The sequence below is a fragment of the Scyliorhinus torazame genome, chromosome 15 (genome assembly GCF_047496885.1).
Source record: "Scyliorhinus torazame isolate Kashiwa2021f chromosome 15, sScyTor2.1, whole genome shotgun sequence".
Taxonomy (NCBI): Eukaryota; Metazoa; Chordata; class Chondrichthyes; order Carcharhiniformes; family Scyliorhinidae; genus Scyliorhinus; species Scyliorhinus torazame.
Genome location: NC_092721.1, coordinates 185073900 through 185099055, shown reverse-complemented (window position 1 = coordinate 185099055; position 25156 = coordinate 185073900). Strand labels below are relative to the sequence as shown.

At 47.7% G+C, this 25156-nt stretch overlaps 1 protein-coding gene across 1 annotated transcript in view; it reads right to left on the bottom strand.

The window, feature by feature from the left end:
- Positions 1–25156, bottom strand: part of chst7 (carbohydrate (N-acetylglucosamine 6-O) sulfotransferase 7) — a 27074-nt gene extending 1918 nt beyond the window's left edge. Inside the window, exon 1 of the mRNA XM_072477260.1 lies at positions 22806–25156. Within this exon, the coding sequence (XP_072333361.1) occupies positions 22845–24074 (1230 nt within the window). The 5' untranslated portion in view covers positions 24075–25156 and the 3' untranslated portion in view covers positions 22806–22844. The remainder of the gene's footprint in view (positions 1–22805) is intronic.

The following is a 25156-nucleotide window of genomic DNA, read 5'->3' as shown; positions in this document are numbered from 1 at the left end:
GAGATCCATATCTCAACGCCTCACAAGGTTCGGCTGAATCTCGTGACACGTTTCCAGCATTGCAAATGTCAGGAGATTCAAACGCCTCGTCGCGTCACCAAGTCCGGGGGGACAAGGACGTAAATGACATCCTTTGTGTCCACAGGCCTCCAACTGTGAGGTGACTATGTTCGCCTCTGATGTCATCTTGGCTTTGAAGATTGGGTCGATTCCCATTTTCACAGGATGAAGGGAACTAACAATAGGAAGTCTGCCTGTGGGCGGTGGCACAGTGGTTAGCACTGCTGCTTCACGGCGCCGAGGGCCCGGGTACAATCCCGGCCCCAGGTCACTGTCCGTGTGGAGTTTGCACATTCTCCCCATTAGTGTGTGGGTCTCATCCCCACAATCCGGGCAGCACGGTAGCATAGTGGGTCCCAGGTTCAAATCCCAGCTTGGGTCACTGTCTGTGCGAAGTCTGCACGTTCTGCCTGTGTCTGCGTGGGTTTCCTCCGGGTGCTCCGGTTTCCTCCCACAGTCCAAAGATGTGCAGGTTAGGTGGATTGGCCATGATAAATTGCCCTTAGTGTCCAAAATTGCCCTTTGTGTTGGGTGGGGTTACGGGGTTATGGGGATGGGGTGGAGGTGTGGGCTTGGATAGGGTGCTCTTTCCAGGAGCCGGTGCAGACTCAATGGGCCAAATGGCCTCCTTCTGCACTGTCAATTCTATGAATCCAAAATGATTTGTAGGGTGAATTGGCTATGCTGAATTACTCCTTAATTGGGGAAAAAAAGAATTGGATACTCTAAATTTTTAAAAAAGAAAGAAATTCTGCCTGTACCACACTCCTTTTAAATAATGACATGAGGAAGCACCTGGGTTAGCTTCCTCTGCGGGAATAAATAGTTAAATGATCCAGAAGGGTCTTACTTTCAGTCTTGTAACAGTAAAACATAACAGGAGTAGGCCATTCGCCTGTTCTGCTATTTCACAAGGTCATGGCCGATCTGATAATTCCCTCAAATCTGCACCCTTTCTAGCTCCGATAACTCATTTCCCACCTTTCTTGCCAAAGAATCTGCCCAACCTCTGCCTTAAAAATATTCAAAAATCTTGGCTTCCACCACCTTTTCAGGAAGGGGTGCAAAGGCTCATAGCCCTCTGAGTGAATAAAGTTCTCGTTTCTGCTTTAAATGGGCGACCCCTTAAATTTAAAAAGAGGTTGCTTCATGTTCTGTGAGGGTTTCACTTGGAATGACCGCGCGTGTGTGGGCACAGCGTCCTCCACTTCATCTGGTGTTACTACAGTAAGGGGGGAAAAACCATGTTTGTCTTTCTTCCAATGAACTGAGACAAAAAAAGTCCATTATTTGTTTCCGAAATCGTTTGGATGAAAGCCAATTTTTGGACAGCAGAAGACAGCCCGAGATTGAGCTTTTGTGTTCTGCAATGTTGACCTTTTTTTAAATGTAACCAGAGTCGTTGGTAAAACCTTAACGATGATATGAAATGGATTGTTTGTGTTCTCATTTTAAAACAAAGAAAAGTGCACATATTCTCATGTTCATGAGCCCCCAGTTATGCAGCAATCCTTTTTGAAAGTCCTTTACCACAAATAAATAAAACTAAAAAATGAAATGGAAAAGCCGAGGCCAGTATACATTGCTTAGAACCAGTCTAGGAGGGGAGAAATTTTTCTTTTAATCCAGCCCAAATAAGAATCCGCTTGGAGTTCAAAATTGAATGTGTTCTCTGCGGATTACCATATGGTGAGGCAAAACCTGGTGAGAAGCTACATCTGGAATCCTGACCTTTTACTGCTCATAAACGACCTGAATGCTGGAAAATAAGCCAAACATCCTGTGATTCAGTAAGATCAAGTTGCTTAACAGAAGCTGACTTTATTTTTAAAAAAAACAGGGAAGTTGGTAGGTTTCGTATTCTGAGGGTAGACCGTTTGTGGTATAGTGCATGCAAAAATAAAAGTATCTTGCTTAGCTCAGGCTCTTGTTAGCTGTGCAATTCCCACCTCTGAATCACAAGGTTCTGGGTTTCAAGTCCAACCCCCATGACTTGAGCTCAAATCAAAGCTGACGCTCCAGTACAGGACTGCAAGAGTGCTGCAATGTTGGACTTGCCACCTGTCGGTTAAGATGTTCAACCAACGCCCCATCTACATTTTGGGCAATCTCAGAAGGCCAGGCAGCATCTGTGGAGAGAGAAGGGAGCTAATGTTTTGAGTCTGGATGACATTTTTTCAAAGCTGGGAACACGCTTTAAAGAGTCACCCTACCCTGAAGAAATACTGTTCTTCTCTCCAACAGGATTTCCGTTTGTCTGTTTCACCCTGTCCACCTCCTCTGCTTTCCATTTCCCTACTGGTGTTTGACAAGGTGTTCACCAAAACACTATTTCACAGCCATATTTCCTTCCTCCACGATTGTCTTCATCTCCGACTTACCCCACGTGAATTCCAACTCCAGTTCCACCCCTCGGGCCCAGAATCCACCCAGGATTACAGGTGTCTCCAGGACATGCGACTTTCCTCGGACTGCGGTTCCCGTCACCTCCTGAAATCCATGCCTCAGTGCCATGTGCCACCGTATGCACACACTTAATATCTCTCTCCAGCGTTGCCAATTCACCCATCTCCAAGCTGTCCTTGTATTTTATTTCATTCTTCGTCTCATCTGACGCCTTAAGAAGAAACTTTTTCTGTTTCTTCCAGGTGTTAAGGATCGCCAGCTCCAACAACTCAAAGATACCAACGGCCATCCAGGACCCTCCACCCTTTCCCGTCCCATGGATCCTATCATTTCTAACCCAAGCACTTGCTGTGTATTTACCATAACCTCTGACCTTCCCCTCTCTGAAGCTGAACGTGCTGTACTCAGCAAAGGATTCAACATCATCCCCACGCAAACATGGGGAGAATGTGCAAACTCCACGCAGTGAATGACTGACCGATTCAATTTCCTCTAACCTATTCTGACCTGTCCCCTTCTGAACTTGCTGCACTCCACTCTCTCAGGTCCAACCCTGACTTTGTCATCAAACCCGCCGACAAGGGTGGGTCTGTTGTTGTCTGGTGTATTGAACGGCAACTCTCAGACACTGCCTCCGACTTCCCCCTGGACCATAACCCCAGGTCCAAGCATCAAGCCACTGTTTCCAGGACTGTCACTGACCTAATCTCCTTTTGAAGACCTGCTTTCCACAACTTCCAACCTCATGATCTCCCAACCCGGACAGCCTGCTACTACCTCCTCCCCAAAATCCAGAAACCGGACTGTCCCGGAAGGCCCATTGTGTCAGCCTGTCCCTGCCCCACCGAATTTATTTCTTCCTATCTTGACTCCATACTCTCTCCTCTTGTCCATTTCCTTCCCACCTATATTCACGTTTCCTCAGATGCCCTACATCATATCAACTTCCAGTTCCCTGATCCTAACTGCCTCTTCTTTACCATGGATGTCCAATCCCTCTATCGATGGTCTGAGGGCTCTCTTCCTCAAACAGAGGTCCTGAACAATCCCAATCCACCACCACTCTCTTCCGTCTGGTTAAACTTGTCCTTTCACTGAACAATTTCTTCTTTAACATGTCTCATTTTCTCCAAACCAAAGGTGTGGCTATTGGTACCCGCATGGGTCCCAGTTTTGCCTGTCCCTTTGTGGAACATTCCTTGTTCCAGTCCTACTTTGGCCCCATCCCACAACTCTTTTATCAGTACATCGATGATTGTTTCGATGCCGCTTCATGTTCCTGTCTGGGCATGGAAAAATGTCTCGGTTTTGCTTCCAATTTCCACCCCTCTTATCATCTTTACATGGGCTATTTCTGACACTTCCCTTCCTTGACTTTTCTATCTCAATTTCTGGGGTAAACTGCAGTTTCCATTACAAGCTCACCCACAGCTATTTCAACTAGATCCTTCACATCCTGTAAGGACTCCATCCCATTCTCCTAGTTCCTTCGCCTCCACCACATCTGTTCTGATGATGCCCAACTTTGACAAAGAGTCATCCAGACTCAAAACATTAGCTCCCTTCTCTCTGTCCAGATGTCAGACCAGCTGAGATTATCCAGAATTACAGAAAGATACAGTGCAGAAGAAGGAAGCCCTTCAGCCCATCGAGTCTGCATGAAAAACACCTGACCTGCCTACCTAATCCCATTTACCAGCACTTGGTGCAGTATTTTCTCTTTTTGCCCATCTAATAATATTAATCTTTATTAGTGTCACAGGCAGGCTTACATTAACACTGCAATGAAGTTACTGTTAAAATCCCCTAATTGGCACACTCCGGTGCCTGTCCGGGGACACTGAGGGAAAATTCAGAATGTCCAATTCACTTAAGCATGTCTTTTGGGGCTTGTGGGAGGAAACCGGAGCACCTGGAGGAAACCCACGCAGTTACGGGGAGAACGTGCAGACTTCGCACAGACAGTGACCCAAGCCGGGAATCAAATCCAGGCCCCTGGTGCTGTGAAGCAACAGAGCTAACCACTGTGCTACCTCTACATACTTGGGTGAATGTCAGTGATCTTTTAGCACTATTTCAAAGAGTAGGGGAGTTATCCAAGGTGCCCTTCCCAATATTTGTACCTGAAACAACATCGTGAAAACAGATTATCGGGTCATTATCACATAGCTTTGTGGAAGTTTGCTGTGTGCAAATTGGCTGCTGGGCTTCCTATATTACAACAATGACCACGTTTCCAAATTAAATACTTAATTGGTTTTAAGTGCTTTGAGAAGTCATGGAATATGCTTTATAATGCAAGTCTTTTTTTGGGCAGCGTGAAAGAAATATTTCAATACATGTTGTACACGCACACATTGCACTTGTGCCACCTTTACACTTATCACGGGCCAGGGTTTAGAGAACCCCAAAGTGTATCGTGGAGTTCACCTGACCCACAACTTTTAATAGATTTTGGTTATGGGGAGCACAAGGGCACACCCTACAGGTGTGATGCAACAGAGATCTAAAGTACTTTTAAAACAAAACAATGTTTATTCTATGAATCCAGTTAACATTTTATAAACACATAGTAAACATCTTGGCAGCTATCAACTCAAATACTCCCCCCAAAGAATACAGTACTCTAAGTAACCCTTAATCTTTCCCAGCAACATCCATAAGACAAATACCCTCTTTAACAAAGACAGCAGATTTAAATTCTCTACTGAGAGCAGTTATCACTTTTAAATTAGCAAGTGATCTGAAGACATTCTTCTCATGCAGAGAGAGATCAAAATTACACCTTGTTTGGCTGGATGCAGCTCCAACTCTGAAAACTAAACTAAACACACACTAGCTGCCAGCTTAAAAACTAAAGTAAAAACAGACAGCCCAGCTCCATCCACACTCTGACATCACTGCAGCTATTTGATAAACACCCCTTAAAGGTACATCCACTACAGCTATTTGATAAACACCCATTTCTTAAAGGTACTCTCACATGACACACTGTATGGTTTATCAATAAGCTACTGGTTACATTATTATCGTGCATCTTTTCCCTCATGAAAGTGCTGTCTCACGTTAGGATTCAGTTCAGGAAGTGATGGAGTGATCGAGTCATTATCACCTTTCGGTTGGTGGAGTTGGCTGTGTGCAAATTAGCCAGTGTGTTTCCAATGATACAACAGTGACCACACTTCAAAAGTACTTAACTGGCTATAAAATACTTTGCGCCATGAAAGGTGCTATATAAATAGTGGTCTTTTTAATTCATTTGGGCAAATTTTAATCAACCAAGTAGAAGACAAACATCGAGACCGATTGGCCTTTTCCAACTTGTAAAAAGATACTCTCATGTGTGGCCATCAGAAACTACAAATACCCAAGCCCCAGCAACCAGGATATTACACAATTGCTTTGAATCAAAGGGGTTTGTTTAAAAATAAATTTGGCATCCAGAATTATTTTACTGTCAAACTTTGGTCTCCTGGACATGGACATTTTATAATTGTATCATCATTAGAGCTATAATTATCACTCCATGTCAACAGGGGTGCATTCTGGACTACTTTTAGAAGTAGTCCAGAATAACCAGAACAATATATTAAACTAACAACAAGTGCAGAAAAAGAACAAGAAAAAAGAAATAATAATACTGAAAAAATAAATATAAACAACTAGCATGGAGAGAAAGAGAAAAAAAAAACCCAAACACCGAATACACCGAATGCCCTGTTCCCCGGGGTGCATCATAAAAAGTTCACTCTTTCCCATATTCAATTTATATCCCGAGAACTCTCCAAACTCCCTGAGTGTCTGCGTTATCTCTGGCATCCCCTCCACTGGGTCCGCCACATATAGCAGCAAATCATCCGCATATAATGACACCCGATGTTCCTCTCCTCCTCTGAGCACCCCCTTCCACTTCTTAGAGCCCCTCAGCGCTATGGCCAATGGCTCGATTGCCAACGCGAACAGTAACGGGGACAGGGGGCACCCCTGTCTTGTGCCCCTATGTAATCGGAAATAGTCGGATCGTTGCCTGTTTGTAACCACGCTTGCCACCGGGGCCCCGTACAGGAGCTGAACCCATCTGATGAACCGCTCTCCAAATCCAAATCTCTTCAGTACCTCCCACAGGTAGTCCCACTCCACTCTATCAAATGCCTTCTCTGCATCCATCGCCACCACTATCTCCGCCTCCCCCTCCGGTGGGGGCATCATCATCACCCCCAGCAACCTTCGTATATTGGCATTCAATTGCCTCCCTTTAACAAACCCTGTCTGGTCGTCATGTACCACCTCTGGGACACAGTCCTCTATCCTTGTCGCCATCACTTTGGCCAGTAACGTGGCATCTACATTTAGGAGGGAGATGGGCCTGTATGACCCGCACTGCAGCGGGTCTTTGTCTCGTTTCAGGATCAACGATATCGTCGCCTCCGACATTGTCGGGGGTAGTGTCCCCCTTTCCTTAGCCTCATTGAAGGTTCTCGTCAGGAGTGGGGCCAGTAGGTCCACATATTTCCTGTAAAATTCCACCGGGAACCCATCTGGTCCCGGGGCCTTTCCTGCCTGCATGTTCCCAATTCCTTTAATCACCTCCTCCACCTCAATCTGCGCTCCCAAACCTGCCACCTCCTGCTCCTCAACCCTCGGGAACTCCAGCTGGTCCAGGAAGTGTATCATTCCCTCTTTCCCCTCCGGGGGTTGGGACTTATACAGCCTCTCATAAAATGACTTAAACACCCCGTTCACCCTCCCCGCTCTCTGCTCCATTCTTCCCTCCCCGTCTCTAACTCCTCCGATCTCTCTCGCCACCCCCCTCTTCCTAAGTTGTTGGGCCAGCAATCGGCTCGCCTTTTCCCCATACTCGTATTGTATTCCCTGTGCCTTCCTCCACTGCATCTCCGCCTTACCCGTGGTCAGCAGGTCAAACTCCGTCTGTAGTCTCCGTCTTTCCCTGTATAGCCCTTCATCTGGGGCCTCCGCATATTGCTTATCCACCTTCAGAATCTCCCCAATCAGTCTCTCCCTTTCTTTACCCTCTTGTTTCCCCCTGTGGGCTCTTATGGAAATCAGCTCCCCCCTAACCACCGCCTTCAGCGCCTCCCATACTACTCTCACTTGGACCGCTCCATCATCATTGACCTCTAGGTATCTTTCAATACATCCCCTCACCCTTCCACATACCCCCTCGTCCGCCAACAGTCCCATGTCTAATCTCCAAAGTGGGCGCTGCTCCTTCTCCTCTCCTAGATCCAGATCCACCCAATGTGGGGCGTGATCTGAAACGGCTATAGCCGAATATTCCGTTCCTACCACTTTCGGGATCAGCGCTCTTCCTAGGACAAAAAAGTCTATCCGGGAGTATACTTTATGGACGTGGGAGAAGAAGGAAAACCCTTTACTCCTCGGTCTAGCAAATCTCCAGGGATCTACTCCTCCCATCTGCTCCATAAACCCCTTAAGCACCTTGGCCGCTGCCGGCCTCCTCCCGGTCCTAGATCTGGACCGATCCAGCCCTGGGTCCAGCACCGTGTTGAAGTCCCCCCCATTACCAAATTTCCCATCTCTAGGTCCGGGATGCGCCCCAACATATGCTTCATAAAACCCGCGTCATCCCAGTTCGGGGCATATACGTTCACCAGCACCACCACCTCACCTTGCAATCTGCCACTCACCATCACGTACCTGCCCCCACTGTCCACCACTATGGTCTTAGCCTCAAACGATACCCGTTTCCCCACCAGTATTGCCACCCCTTTATTTTTCGTATCTAAGCCTGAGTGAAATACCTGTCCCACCCATCCTTTCCTTAATCTGACCTGATCCGCCAATTTCAGGTGCGTCTCCTGAAGTATAACCACATCCGCCTTCAGTCTCTTTAGGTGCGCAAAGACCCTTGCCAACTTAATCAGCCCATTCAGCCCTCTCACGTTCCACGTGATCAACCGGGTTGGGGGGCCCTTTACACTTTCCCCCCCCCCCCCCCATCGTCGACTAGCCATCCCCTTTTTTAAACCAGCTCCTCACCCGGGCCCCACGCACCCGTTTGTCCCCCAGACGGAGCCCTCCCGTCCCGACCATCCCATCCCGTATCAGCTCCCCCTTACCCTCAGCAGCAGCAACCCAGTTAATCCCCCCCCCCCACCGCTAGATTCCCTTCTAGCTTGATTGGAGAAAAATTCTCCAGTCTAACATGTTACAGATAAACCCTCCCCCTCTCCCCACTTTGCATTTCTTTGCCACCACCTCGCTACTTCTTTCCAAACATCAATTCCTCAAATCTAGTCCAACTTCTCTTCTTGTATAAATGTCCACGCCTCCTCTGCCGTCTCGAAGTAGTGGTGTTTGCCCTGGTGTTTAACCCACAGTCTTGCCGGCTACAGCATTCCAAATTTTACTTTCTTCCTGTGGAGCACCGCCTTGGCCCGATTGAAACTCGCCCTCCTTCTCGCCACCTCCGCACTCCAATCTTGATACACGCGGATCACCGCGTTCTCCCACCTGCTACTCCGTGTCTTCTTAGCCCATCTCAGGACCATCTCCCTGTCCTTGTAGCGGTGGAACCTCACCACTATTGCTCGCGGTGTTTCCCCTGCCTTTGGTCTTCTCACGAGGATCCGGTATGCTCCCTCCACTTTCAGGGGGCCCGTCGGGGCCTCAGCTCCCATTAAAGTATGGAGCATCGTACTCACATATGCCCCAACATCAGCTCCCTCTGTCCCTTCGGGAAGACCCAAAATCCTTAGATTCTTCCTCCTCGAGCTATTCTCCAGGGCTTCCAGCCTTTCCAAGCACCTCTTATGCAGTGCCTCGTGCGTCTCCGTCTTCACCACCAAGCCCTGCATCTCGTCCTCATTTTCAGCTGCCTTTGCCTTCACTCCACGGAGCTCCATCGCCTGGGTCTTTTGCGTCTCCTTCAATCCCTCAATCGCCAGCAACATCGGCGCCAGCACCTCCTTCTTGAGCTCCTCCACACATCGTCGGAGGAACTCCTGCTGTTCCGGGCCCCATATCATCTGGGCTCCCTCAGCCGCCATCTTGCTTCTCCCTTCTCTTCTCTGCCGCCGCTCCAGAGGATCCTCCGCAATCTGGCCACTACTAGCGCTTCTTTCCATCCACACCCGGGGGGACTCCTTCCTTTGTCGCCTCACACTGGGTTTGGCCGTCAAAAATTTCCGTTGGGGCTCCCGATAAGAGCCCAAAAGTCCATTGAAACGGGAGGTGCCGAAACGTGCGGCTTAGCTGGTCATCGCCGCAACCGGAAGTCTGATCTGCAAGGTTTTTAAGGGTGGTCCACCTTCAACTTAAAATTGGATCCTTGATAGAGAATGCCCAGGATTTTGGCCCTGTCACAAGACGAATTTATATGATTTGATCTTCCACTGTATTTCTAAATGTGTTTACGGAGACTCTACCTTTGCGTTTGTAAATTTGCTACCTTCTCTTCCTCCACACACCCTTCCTTTCTCTCGTCGTTCTCAACTGGACGTTCTTAAAGTGACTCGTTTGTCACTAAAATGATTTGAGTTGCTCATATTAACATCACCAAATAGCATAGCCATTGTATGCCTTGTAAGAAAATCTTACAAATCTATGGAGGAAAAGGCAGGGGAGTGGAACTATTTGGATCAACACCGGGGGGGGGGACTGTCTGTGTGGAGTCTGCACTCTTTCTGTGTGTCTGTGTGGATTTCATCCGGGTGCTCTGGTTTCCTACCACAGTCCAAAGATATGCAGGTTAGGTGGATTGGCCATGCTAAATTGCCCCTTCGTGTGCAAAAGGTTAGGTGGGGTTACGGGGATAGGGTGGAGGTGTGGGCTTGCGTAGGGTGCTCTTTCTAAGGACCAGTGCAGACTCGATGGGCAGAATGGTGTCTTCCTGCACTGTACATTCTATGATTCTATAAGAGAACAGCCGCCTCCTGTGCTGAAGATCCTCAAATGTTGCTATTGTTTTACAGGTCCTGGCTTTAAGTTAACCCTTTCACTACTTTTCTGTTAAACAATTGAACGACATCCAACCAACCAAAAGAAGAGAATAATACAGCAAGGTGAAATTCCAATGGTAAAATCTTTTTATCAAAACAGCAACCATATTACCATACCTATATTCTTTTTGTGAATTAAAATGGCTATCCAAAATCTGAATTAAACTACTAACCAATTTCATTGCATTTAAAGTGTTCTCTTCCTTACCAATCTATGTTTAATAATTATCAGCTTTTGATTGGGAATCACAAACACACACGAGTAGTTGGGTGCTAACTCCTCCAACTCTTTGTCAGATGAATTAAACCATGGGATGCTTTTGAGCTGCAAGTATCAGTGGGTTTGTTCTATAGTGAGTGAGTTGATCTCAACTACAGTAACAGTTGTAGCGCGACACAGGACTTCAATATCGCCCCCCCCCCCCCCCCCTGGGGGAGGTGGGGGAAAATCATAAAAATGATGCATGGGCCGAGTTAGGGTGCTCTTTCAGAGGATCATTGCCAAACGTCCTCCTTCTGCACTGCAGTGATTTTTCTATTCTATGATATCTAATTCTGCCTGAATATGTTCATTGAGCCGACCTCCACTGTTCTTTGGGGTGAACAGACTAACTTCTGAGAGAAACAAATTCTAATTTCAGTCTTAAATGGAGACCCCTAATTTTTAAAACGGTCTCCCCTAGTTCTTGACACCCCCTCACACCGCCAACCCCCCCCCAACCCCGCAGAGGAAAAACATCTTAACATCCACCTTGTCAAGCCCCCCCCCCCCCACCCACCCACCCCCCACCACCACCACCACCACCTCAGGATCATGTTCGTTTCGATAAGATCACCTCTCAGTCTTCTAAACTCTAATGGGTAGAGGCCCAACTTGCTTCGAATGCAACATCACCCTTTTTTTAAGGTGCCCTACTGTTGCAGCAACAATTTAGGTCTCCTAGAATCATTGAATGTTACGGTAAAGAGAGGCCATTTGTACCAGTTGAAAAACCCAGAAGAATTCCACTTTTCAGCATTTGGTGGGTTACCGTACTTGAGGTGTCGATCCAGACACCTTCGAAATGAGCTGAGGGTTTTTGCCTCCACTACTCTTGCAGACAGTGTGTTCCAGACACCAACAACCCTTGAGTGATTTTTCTCCCCCCACCCCCAACCAATTTCCCCTATCTTGATGCTCAAATAGGAAATAAACTATTGTTTAAAAAAAAACAATGTTCTTCAGTCCCAAATATTCCCTCAAGCAAAGCATTCCCTGTTCGGTAAAGAAACAAAATACTCGAAGTTTGAGATCCGGTGAGTGAAGGGTGTTTTTCTCCCTTTGATTTTTCTGCTGTTTAAGGAACCTCTCTGGAATGAATGATAGCCGAATGTTACTTTTAGATCCAAGTATTGTGTAGAACTGAATTGTGTTCAAAAGGAAAATGGAGATGGGGAGAAGGAACCAAGGAATTTTGAGTGATCGAGTGATGACCAAATCGTAGAATCCCTACAGCGCAGAAGGAGGCCATTCAGCCCATCGTGTCTGCACCGACCCTCCAAAGACCACCCTATCCCCATAACCCCACCTGACCTTTGGACATTAAGGGGCAATGTAGCATGGCCAATCCACCTAACCTTCACATCTTTGGACTGTGGGAGGAAACCATAGCACCCGGAGGAAACCCACGCAGACACGGGGGAGAACTCCACACAGACAGTCACCCAAGTTCGTGATTGAAACCGGGTCCCTGGCGCTGTGAGACAGCAGTGCTAACCACTGTACCACCGTGCCACCCATAGTGTGGTGGAAGGTTGGAAAAGTCCAATCTCTACAACCTAAACAGATGTTAAAGATGGGGGAAATGTTAAAAGTATACCAAAGTGAATATAAAAGCTGTTCACTATTCTGCCATTCACATTCATTCTGGACAAAAGCTTTGTTTCTTTACTGCAACCATTACTATTTCATTTGCCTTTTCTTCTCTGATACACTTGTGTTATTTAATGTCTCCTATCCTCTACCCTATCCCAGACCTTCCGTTTTGTTCTTCCTCTCTCTCTTTTCACATAACATCCCAATCTTCCCTCCGTTCCGAGGAAGTCATTTTCAACTCAAAAGGTTAACTGTTCCTCTCTTCACAAGTGCTGCCAGGCCTGCGGAGTATTTTCCAGAACTTTATGTTCTTATTTCACATCTCCAGCATCTGCAGTACTTTGCTTCTATTATAGTATATAAAAGGGCTTGGTTATCATCGCATAGGAATATTATCTATAATTAATTCGGATAATGGAACCAGCAATCTTGCAAAATAACCAGTTTTTAAAAAAAATATTGATCAAATTCCAGAAAAGATTCCATGTATTGAGTGAAGAATGTCCCGCAGTGTGAGTGCCAGGCACTGTGTAGTTACAGTCTACGGGAGTACTCACCACATATTTGGATGCTCAGTTTATGGTGTTAGAACAGACCCATAGAAATTTACAGCACAAAAGAGAATCATTTGGTCCTTTGTGTCAATGCCAGTTTTTTGTAATCCAGAACTAATCCCACCGTCCTGCTCTCTCCCATAACCTTACGATTTCCCATGCTTCAGATAGTCATCCAATGATCCTTTTAAGAAGTGCAATTGTCCCAGTCCTAACTATTCCCTGCAGCAAAGCATTCCCTCCTCGATAAAGAAGTAAAATACTCGAAGATTGAGATACGGTGGGTGAAGGGTCCTTTTTCTCCCCTTGTTTTTCCTCATGTTCTGAGGCAGTACAATTATTATGGCAGCTGAGAGAAAATTGATATGACCCAACAACAGTGAAAGAACGGGGATATATTTCCAAGTCTGGATGGTGAGTCACTTGGAGGGGAGCTTCCAGGTGGTGGGTTCCCAGGTATCGGCTGCCCTTGTTCTTCTAGATGGTAGTGAGTTTGGAAGGAGCCTAGTTGAGTTCCTGCAGTGCATCTTGTAGACGGTACATGCGGCTGCCACTGTGTGCCAGTGGGGCAGGGAGAGAATGTTGATGGGATGGCAATTGAGCGGGCTGCTTTGAGGTGGATAGTTTTGAGTTCCTTGAGTATCGTTTGAGCTGCACTCATCCAGGCAAGTGGAAAGAATTCCATCACACTCCTAGAATCATAGAATTTACAGTGCAAAAGAAGGCCATTCGGCCCATTGAGTCAGCAGCAGTCCTTGGAAAGAGCACCATACCTAAACCCACACCTCCACCCTATCCCGATACCTCCATCCTATACCTGTAACCCCGCCTAACCTTTTTTGGACACGAAGGGCAATTTAGCATAGCCAATCCACCTAACTTGCGCATCTTTGGACTATGGGAGGAAGCCCACGCAGACACGGGGAGAACGTGTAGACTCCATACAGACAGTGACCCAAGCCGGGAATCGAACCTGGGACCCTGGAGCTGTGAAGCAACTGTGCTAACCACTGTGCTACCGTGCTGTCCTGACTTGTGCCTTGTGGCAGACAGTAAAAAATTGCAAAACATTGCAGCTTCCTTTGCAGAATTTGTTTCAACCAAAATCATCCTCCGATTTTCTGTTATTTGTTTTATCTTGTTCCCCCTTTTAAAAAAAATCCTAGGCGAAATACGCTTCATTGAAATGGTCAATCTGGCTGTGTCTATGCCAGAAATAAAACATTAACACTTTATTTTGTGCTCACCCTTAAATTAAATACTGCAATAAGGCAAAATAAATTGTTAATTTCATATATTCATATTTCAATTTATAGTAATTCCCTAAAAGATCCCTAAAAACCACCCAGACTTGTTGATCAGGTGGCTCTTGCTTTTATCAGTTGATTGAACAAAACATTCATAACTTTTTCTAAATGCTGGTTGCATACATACTGGGGCGGCATAGTAGCATCCTGGTTAGCTCTGTTGCTTCACAGCTTCAGGGTCCTAGGTTCGAATCTCGGCTTGGGTCACTGTGTGTATTCTGCACACTCTCCTGGTGTCTGCATGGGTTTCTTCCAGGTGCTCCGATTTCCGCCCACAAGTCCCGAAAGACGTGCTGTTAGTTAATTTGGACATTCTGAATTCTCCCTCAGAGTACCCGAACAGGCGGCGGAATGTGGTGACTAGGGGCTTTTCACAGTAACTTCATTGCAGTGTTAATGTAAGCCTACTTGTGACAATAAAGATTATTAGATTATTAAATCATTGCATTGATCTGTTACCATGTGTGATATACACCCTTTACCAATAGATCAAATTTTAGGGGAATTACGTGTACTATATTCAGAAAATTATGGTAAATCCAGAATTATTGTAAGGAAACTGGAGGAATGTTTGGAAAATTGGCTTGATGAGGCTATTGTCTTCTGATGCCAAAGCATTATTATAAATACAACATGCAAACATTTTTTTCTGCGCCACCATGCCGCCCTAAGTGACATGCAAACATCAAGTCACGTAAAGACAGACAGCAACAGACCAGATGGTCCATTGAGCCTGCCAAAGCGATCATGGCCTAAAAAGATTAATAATTTCCAATGTTCCCTCCACTAGTATTCATACAAAAATCGATTTTAAAATCCCAAAACTAATTCCGAGGAAAACATTTATTTGACTCCATAAAGTGAGCGTAAGCAAGTTCCAGGAGATGAACAATGACAGGCATTTATATAGAAGCTCTCTGCAGTAAAAATGTTTTCATTGAAGTTTTTAAATTTTAAACACTATCCATCCGATAAAGATAAATGCATTGTGTACAATGTACAAATCATTTTCCTCTGCAGATGTCGGAGTTTGTTCCCATTTGGTAGTTCCAGTCTCTACGCCAGTTCCTCTAAGGTCTAAATCTGTCTTCCATGTAAATGTCCCTAACCGCCAGTATCCCCCCCGTCCTGCCTCCACCACTTGAAGGAGGCATTGAGCATGGTTGGTGCGAACCTATGGTTGCCGCAGCTTGTGGGGGGCCATGATGGACATCTCAGTCACACTGAAGAGCTGCCTCATCTGGTTCCATGTTCTCAGGGCAGCTACCACCACTGGGCTTGTTGAGTGACTTGCTGGTGGGGATGGGAGCACTGCCATGGCGAGGGCCTGGAGGGTTGTTCCTGTGCAGGAGGACGCCTCCATCCTCATTCATTCCAATTTGGGTCCTTTACCCATCCCCTCGCTCTTTCCGCTGTGGCTGCACAGTGATAGTATTGCAAGTTTGGGAGGGCCAGGCCCCCATGTTTCTTCTTCCTTGTAGTACTGCATTGGGGATTCTTGGATTGTTTTGGGGATCCCTGCCTTGGGCCAATGTACAGCTGGGAGTATTCAGAGTTGGGGGCGTTGGTCCGTAGACTCGCCTTAGTTCCACCCTAGTACCTCAAAGACTTATTTCCACTTGACTCTGTCGAAGGCCTTTTCTGCGTCCAAGGAGGCGATCACCTCTGGTGTTCTCTCCCCAGATGGGGTCATTATCATGTTCAGCAGTTGTCGGATGTTCGCAGTTAGCTGTCTACCCTTAAAAAAGCCTGTCTAGTGGACAGCACGGTGGTGCTGTGGTTAGCACTGCGGCCTCACGGCACCGAGGTCCCAGGTTCGATCCTGGCCCTGGATCACTGTCCGTGTGGAGTTTGCACATTCTCCCCATGTTTGCATGTGTTTTGCCCCCACAACCCAAAAGAGGTGCAGAGTAGGTGGATTGGCCACGCTAAATTGCCCCTTCATTGGAAAAAATGAATTGGGTATTCTAAATTTATTAAAAAAAAACAAAGCCTGTCTGGTCTTCTGCGACCACAGTTCTCCAGCCGCTTAGCCAGGACTTTTGCGACCACCCCCAGTTCTAGTGGTGCTTTCAGCTCCCTCTGTCTGTCATCCCCCGTGACTGGCATGTCCAGTCCATCGAGGAACCGTTTCATCCCCGCACCCCTGTCGGGGTGTTCGGAGGTTTACAGTCCACGGTAGAAGGCCTCAAATGCCTTGTTGACCTTTTTTGGTCAGCTAAGTCTGCCTCTGCTACCTTTTACCTCGGCTATTTCCCTCATGGCTGTCTGCTTTCTCAGATGGCGAGCCAGTAGGTGGCTAGCCTGGTCTCCATGCTCGTAAAAGGTCCCCCATGTCTGGCAGAGTTGGTGCACTGATTTCCTGGTGGATAGCAGGGTAAAGTCCATTTGTAGCTTATTTTCTCTGCCAGAAGTTCTACGGTCGGGGCCTCAGAGAACCATCTGTCGACCTACAGGATGGAGTTGATCAGTTGTTGCCTAGCTGCTCTCTCTTCCCTATCTCTGCGAGCCATGTAGGCAATAATTTATTCCCCCCTAATCACAGCCTTCAGTGCCTCCCAGAACGCGGAAGGTGAGACTTTCCTGTTCCGGTTGTTAGTAACGTACTCGCCTATGGCCTGTGATATTTTCTGGCAGAAGACCTGGTCAGCCAAGAGGGTCTTGTCCGACCTCCATGTGGGGCGTTGGGCACACTCCGTCTCCAACCTCACATCCATTTAATGTGGAGCATGATCGAAGATTACATGGTCAGTGCAGTATTACGCTCTATCTCTGGAAACACCGATTTCCCCACTACAAAGAAGTCAATGTGGGTGTAGACCCTGGTGAGAAAAAGGAGAATTCCTTCATACCTGGGTGCATGAACCACTGTGGGTCCACTGCCCCCATCTGTTCCATAAATATTCCCAGTTCCCTAGCCATGCCTGTCCTTTTCCCCGTTCTTGGGTTCAACCTGTCCATCAGTGGATCATGTACACAGTTAAAGTCCCCCTCCATGATCAGTCGTGCATATCTATATTGGGGATTTCCACCATGGTCTTCTTTACAAATTACATGTCATCCCAGTTGGGAACGTACATGTTCACCAAGATCATCGGTGCCCCGTGCAGGACACCGCTGACCATGACGTACTATCCCCCTTTGCCCGTAACCATCCTCATCACAGTGAACACCGTCCTCTTGCTTATCAATATGGCTACTCCCCTAGCGCTCGTCCCATAACAGGAATGGTTGGTCTGTCCCACCCAACCATTCCTTACCCACAGACTGTCCTTGTTCATCAGATGTGTCTCTTGAAAGAAGACTATGTCAGCTTTCATACCTTTCAAGTGGCCGAAGACACTGGATACTTTCACTCCAACCTATCTATGTCCTGCTGTATCTTCTGACAATCCTCAACACTATCTGCCACACCGCCAACCTTGGTGTCATCCGCGAACTTACTAATCAGACCGGCTACATTTTCCTCCAAATCGTTTATGTACACGATTTGTGTAACCCATCCTTCTTTTACAAGTCCCACCTGCCCCAGAAGAGATCCCAGTGGTCCAGAAATCTGAAACCCTCCCTCCTACACCACCAGTTTAGCCACGTGTTTAGCTGCACTATCCTCCTATTTCTAGCCTCCCTGGCACAAGGCACAGGAAGTAATCCTGAGATTACAATCCTAGAGGTCCTGCTTTTTAGCTTATTGCCTAACTCCCTGAACTCCTTCTGCAGGACCTCATCACTCTTCCTGCCTATGTCATTGTACCTATGTATACTATGACCTCTGGCTGGTCACCCTGTAAAATGACCCAAAGGTGCTTCACAGGAGCATAATCAAGTAAAAATTGCATTGAACCAAAAGAAGTGGGTACTAGGAAGGAAGAGAAAATCTTGGTTAAACAGATTTGTTTAAAAAAAAAAAATTTAGAGTACCCAATTCATTTTTTCCAATTAAGGGACAATTTAGCATGTCCAATCCACCTAGCCTGCACATTTTTGGGTTGTGGGGGCGAAACCCATGCAAACACAGGGAGAATGAGCAAACTCCACACGGACAGTGACCCAGAGCCGGGATTGAACCTGGGACCTCGGCGCCGTGAGGCCACAGTGCTAACCCACTGCGCCACCGTGCTGCCTAGATTAGTTTAAAAAAATATATTTTTATTCTCCATTTTCACATTTTCTTCAGAGTTTACACCCCACCAACAAACAGTAAACGGTAACAAATACAATGCCAATCCCCTTATCAGCAACAACGATCCCATCCTCCCACCGTCCCAAACAGTGGCCCACCTGACATATAAGCATCAAATAAAACAAACCCTCCTAAGGTGGGAAAAAGAAAAAAAAAAAGGAAAAAAGAAAAAGGAATCGGGAATCGCCAATGGTCACCATTGACATATACAGTCCACCCCCCAACCCCTCCCCCTAATATTCAATGCCATCCAATCCCCGAAAGAGTACCATGAATGACACCCATGAATTGTAGACATGCCCCCTCCCTCCCAGACACCTTCCCTCCACTTCCTCTTGTAAACTTCTCACCCCAACCTCGGTTCCTTCCCCAACTTTTCCCCCCGGCTAGACTCACCGGAACCTGTTCTACCAGGCTCTGATGGCCACAGCCCCTCCCCCACCTCGCTCCCGTTCACTGGCCGGCTTAAACCGGCCAGCGTGGAGGCCCCCGCCCAGGACTCCTTCCCCCTTGCCTGGTCCCAGGAAAACCAAGAAATCCCCTTTAACACACAACCCCCGCATACACACCCAAGCCCCAAAGAACCATCATTGCAAATGAAAGTCCCAGCTCTTCCCTTGTCCAAATATATACAGCGTTGACTCATTTAGTACATACACCAACGCGCAGTGAAAAACTAAAGTTACATGAGGCTACATCGGTACACGACCATTTCTCAATTCTACCACAGTCCTTCTGCCTTCGCAAACTCCTCCGCTGCTTCCGCCGTCCCAAAATAAAAGTCCTTGGATTTGTAGGTCACCCTCAACTTAGCTGGATATACCATGCCGCACCGCACCTTACTGATGTACAGTGCCTTCTTCACCCGGCTGAAGGCAGCCCGCTTCCTCGCCAGCTCCACCGTAAAGTCCTGGTATATGCATATACCAGCTCCAGCCCACTGCACCACCCGCTTCTGCTTTGCCCAGCACAGGACCTTCTCCTTCACGCTGTACCTGCGGAAACATAGAGTCACTACTCTTGGCGGTTCACTCGCCATTGGTATAGGCCTCCACGACCGATGAGCCCGATCCAGTTCATATCGGGAGGGATCGTCCCCCTCCCCCAATACCCCAATAGCTTCGCCAACATCGTGGCAAAATACTACATCCGCCTTGGGCGTTCCACTCCTTAGGGCAGACCCACAATCCTCAGATTCTGTCGCCTGGATCTGTTTTCCAGGTCTTCCATTTTGGCTCGCAGACCTTGTTGGTGTCTATCACCCTCTGCAACTCCTTCCCCATCGAGGTGAGTTGATTACTGTGCTGCGATAATGCCTCTTCCACTTCCTTCAGTGTCTCACCCTGCTCTCGCACCTCCGCCACTGCACTCTATACCGCCGCCCTCAGAGGGGCAATCGCCTCCTCCACCAGCACTTTCAATACCACCCCCATCTCCTTCTTCATCGCTTCCATGTGCTTTGTGAACTATTTTTCAAGTTCCACGGCCATCATCTTGGTCATTTCTTCTGCCGTGAGCAATGCGGCCTCCCCTGAAGCCCCAGCCTCTGCTTTCCTTGCAGTCCCCGCGCTGAACTTTCCACTTCCCGGCGGACTTTCATTAACCACTTTTTTCACGGCCGTTTTATTCCCAACTTGGACATTTCACCTCACTATGCCTTCTTACTGCTTTTGCAGCCTCCGTTGTCCCTGGGACCGGGTGCTAAGACCCCAAAAATTCCATTCCTGAACGGGAGCTCTCCAGTGTGCGGCTGCCTCCCGCTCGCCATCACCGGAAGTCCCAAACAGATTAGTTTTAAGGGGGATATTAACAGAGAGAGGTGATGAGGAGAGGTTAAGGGAGGGAATTGCAGAGCAACAGCTTCAGTATTGCTGAAAAAAGACAGTGACCCAAGCTGGGAATCGAACCTGGGACCCTGCTGCTGTGAAGCAACAGTGCTAACCACTATGCTACCGATCCACCTGGGCTGCAATCATCTTAAATTTAGATTTAAGCTTTGTTAATTACAACCAATGTGTGCAAAATAGCGTTAGGTAATCTCAAACCAATTCTCAGTCCTCACTTGCACTGCACCAGAAAAATTACCAATAATTGAAGATTCATTGGTAAACGTGAGGAAGCTATGAAGTTGGTAAAGAAGTGTGAAATATTTCACTGAGACGTGTCCAACAGCAATGAAGGAAATGACACAAAATACAATTATGAGGTGGGGTGAGAAAGAGGGGGGATTAATTGGGGAAAGGTGCTGCCTCTTTAAGAAATGCATTTGGACACAAATATCAAACAAGAATGATTCCTCTGCTCGCCTTAGTTGTTAACCACGATGCATGGAGATCATGCTTTGCATATTCACAATAAATGGTGGAATTTGCAAAGAATTTGCAAAGAACATGGTGGAATTTGCAAAGAGGGATGGTGGTGTCAAATGTATTTCCCGGTGTTCAGCTAAAGGAAGTGAGCAAGTGGCTAAATACTTCAAATTTTAATTTTTAACATCCTTTTATTCGTATCTTTGAGTAAATAGTTGTTTTTAAGTGACAAGGCTATCGGAAATATGAGAAAACTGGTGGAGAAAAGCCAAACACTGTAAATTAGCAGGTCAACATCAGACAAATTCAACTGTAAGTCATCAAATCCAGTAAATACTACTTACCACCACACTGCCTGAATGATGATGTTTTCTCAAGGCCAGCAGGTGCCCGTCCCTAATTACCCATGAGTGGTATTTCAAGAGTCAACCACATTGCTGTTGGTCTGGAGTCATATGTAGGCCAGAACAGATAAGGGCGGCAGATTTCCTTCCCGAAAGAACATTAGTGAACCAGATGTTTTTTTTTTTTAAACGCAATCTATCATGGTCATCATTAATTGTAATTCCAGATTTGAATTGAATTCAAATTCAACCATTTGATGTGGCAGGATTTGAATTGAGGTCCCTAGAGCATTAGCCTGGGTGTCGGATTACTAGTCCAGTAACAATACCACAATGTCACCGCCTCCCTAATTGACTCTTGAAAATGAAATAATTTGGATGTATATATAGCACCTTTTACATCCTCGATACTGACAATGAATGACTCTTCCAAGTGCGTTCATTGTAAAAATAGAACTTTCATTCTATGACATCTTTCACAAACCTTCTAAAACACTTTCGAGCTAATGCGGAGAAACACAGCAGCCAATTTGTGGACATCAGGGCCACACAGTTGTCAATGAAATAAATGACCAGGTTAATGTGCGTTAGTGACATTGATGGCGAGATATTTACCTCTATGTTGTAGTTTAAATAGTGCGGCGAGATCTTTATAATCCACCGGAGGGCAATTGTTATTTGTATTCAAATATGACAATTAAAATGTGTAGAGAAAGATCCCACAAACAGCGGTGAGACAAGTGACTAGTTAATGTGTTTTGGTGTTGTTCAAGAATTGAATAATAATCTTTATTGTCACATGTAGGATTACATTAACACTGCAACAAAGTTACTGTGAAAATCCCCTAGTCGCCACACTCCGGCGCCTGTTCGGTACACTGAGGGGGAATTCAGAATGTCCAATTCACCTAACAGCACGTCTTTCAGGACTTGTGGGAGGAAACCGGAGCACCCAGAGAAAACCTACGCAGACACGGGAGAATGTGCAAACTCCGCACGGACAGTGACCCAAACTGGGAATTGAACCTAGGACTCTGACGCTGTGAAGCAACAGTGCTAACCACTGTGCTACCGTGCCTCCTGACTGGATTGGCTGGATGGCCAGGAAATAGTGAACTGAAAGGCCTGTTTCTCCCTTGACAGGTGCTGCCTGGCCTCCTGCCCATTTCAGCATCTTGTGTTTTGTTTCATTTCTGATTTCCAGCACTGGCGAGTATTTTGCTGTTTGTTTCTCCTGGAGAATGTTAATGAGGTGGGGGGAGGGGTAGAGATGGGGGGATGCCACGGGGATGTAACCAGTGAAGCCTGAATCCAAAAAGGACATCTCTGACGGCTTTGATTGTGCGCTCGGGTGGACTTGAATCCGGGTTTGATTCCCGGCTTGGATGACTGTGTGGAGTCTGCACGTTCTCCCCAGTGTCTGCGTGAGTTTCCTCCGGGTGCAGCGGTTTCCTCCCACAAGACATGCTTGTTAGGTGAATTGGACATTCTGAATTCTCCCTCAGTGTACCCAAACAGGTGCCGGACATTGCAGTGTTACTGTAACCCTACTTGTGACTCTAATACACACTATTATATTCTGCCTGCACATAGGCAAAACAAAGTGAAGTGAAAGATTGTTCTGATGGTTTCGACTCTTCTTAAAATTCTCTATAAGCAGAAAGCCCATATCTTGCAGCTGTCACTGCATCACCTAAAGGGGAAAAGACAGTTTTTGTTTTGCAACCTAAAGTCCTTGGTTTCTTTTAAGTCACAGTTGATGAAGCCTTCGCTACTTACACGAGAGTTTGTGTTGGGATTTTTACCTGGGTGCACAGTCTCTGAGATGCTGCAGACAGCTGCTCCTACGTGTTGTTTGGCCGGTAGCCCAGCGCCCTCATGGCCCTTTGGCAGCTCTGCTCCACCTGCTGGACCTGCCCCAGGCTCAGTCTCTTCTTCCAGGCGCTGACGGCTTCCTTGGCGTCCCTGGAGGAGATGAGGAAGGGCCTGTCCGAGGAGTAGCCCACGCCGCGGGTCATGTTCAGCATGTACGCCTCGGTGGCCGGCGTGACCGTCAGGTTGGCGAAGCTGTAGAGGGCCCCCAGGCCGCTCAGCGGCTCCAGCACCAGATCCTCGTAGCGGATGGTCAGGTAGCGAGCCCTGAGCCACGCCGGCGACCTCCTCACCAGCTCCTGGTCCCGGCTCCAAGCCTCGCAGATCACCTCCAGGGCTCTGGCCACCGAGGAGTCCGCCCGCTGAGCCCTGTTGGACAGCAGAGGCCACCTGGTCCTCTCCAGCCTGTGCTTGCTCCTCAGCACCTGGATGCTCTCCTTGACCAGGGACTGCTTGGACTTCATCCGGGAGTTGTGCACAGCCCTGGGATCCCTGACCAGCTGGACTACCTTGAGGTTCAGGGAGGGATCCCCCATCAGAGGGAAGAGGACGCCCACGTCCAGCACCCTGACATCCTTAATGACCATCACCTCGTACTTCCTGCACTCCCGCTCCAGCTCCCCGATGTCCCGGGCTGCACACTGCTTCTCGCACACCCCGCCGTCCACCAGCTCCACCCGCTCCTTCCTGTAGGCGCCGCACAGGGGGGCCGAGCAGATCACCTTGTTGTTCTTCCAGCCGAAGACGGCGCGGGTGGTGAGCGGGCCGGCCGCCGAGTACAGCCGCAGGACGGAGAAGTCGCAGCGGAAGAGGGAGCGCAGCATGTCCCGCACGGCCCCCTGCAGGCTCTCGGCGTCCCCCGGGTACAGCACCTGCCACATCAGCCACATGGGCTCGTACAGGTAGAAGACGGCGGGGTGCTGGTTGAAGAGCTCGCCGGCGAACGAGGAGCCCGTTCTCCAGGTGGCGTGGATGTAAATGTGCTGCCTGCTCCTCCGGGCCCCCACTGTCAGATTGCCCCCGGTGTCCAGATCCTCCTCCCCCCAAGACATGGGGGCCACAACCTCCGAGCATTCCCTGAGAAAGGGCTGCTCCCCGGGAGCCAGCATCTTATTGCGACAATCTAGGAAATACGGAATGGCCAACAGCAACAAGGAATAAACCAGGATGACGATCAGACATCTGCTTTGGAGTAGCTTCATGGCATCTGCCTCCCTCCCCCTTCTTCCAAATGTCTTTTTGGTGTTCTTCCTTGCCTTGCTTTGTATCCTGTCCTGTGTTGAGTGTGTGAGAGAACGAGCGCCCCTCCCAGATGAGTTTATATTAGCTTACAGGCAACAAGCTGCTTGTGACACCAGCACAGTGGGAAGCAGATTTCATTCTGGCGGCCGTCACCCGACTAAACACAGCACGAGAAACCCGGCCAGAGACCTTCCAATTAAAACGGCGCGTGAGTGTGTGTGAGAGGGAGAGAGATTGAGAGAAGTGAGTGGATGAGTGTGTGGGTGAGGGAGAGAGATTGAGAGCAGTGAGTGACTGAGTGTGTGAGTGAGAGAGCGAGATTAAGAGCAGTGAGGAGAGGGTGTGTGTGAGAGGGAGATTGGGAGAAGTGAATGAATGAGTGTGTGAGTGAAGGAGAGAGATTGAGAGCAGTGAGTGAGAGAGCGAGATTGAGAGAAGTGAGTGAATGTGAGTGTGTGTGAGTGAGGGAGAGATTGAGAAGTGAGTGAGGGAGAGAGATTGAGGGAAGTGAGTGAATGAGAGTGTGTGTGAGTGAGGGAGAGAGATTGAGAAATCAGTGAATAAAAGTGTGTGAGGGAGAGAGATTGAGAGCAGTGAGTGAGTGTGAGGGAGAGGGATTCAGAGCAGTGTGTGAATGTGTGTGTGAGTGTGAGGGAGAGAGATTGAGAAGTGAGTGTGTGGGAGAGAAATTGAGAGCAGTGAGCGAGTGTGTGAGTGAGGGCGAGAGATTGAAAGAAGTGAGTGAAGGAGTGTGTGTGTGTGAGGGAGAGAAATTGAAAAGTGAGTGAATGAGAGTTGTGTGTGAGTGAGGGAAAGAGATTGAGAGACGTGAGTGTGTGAGTGTGTGTGGGGGATATAGATTGAGAGGTGAGTGAGTGACTAAGGGAGATTGGCTAAGTGTGTGGGGGGATATAGATTGAGAGGTGAGTGAGTGACTGTGAGGGAGAGGTTGAAAAGTGTGTATGTAGTGCGTGTGTGATTGAAGATATTGTGTGTGCGCGCGAGTGACTATGAGCGAAAGAGGTTGAAAGGAGCCTGTGAA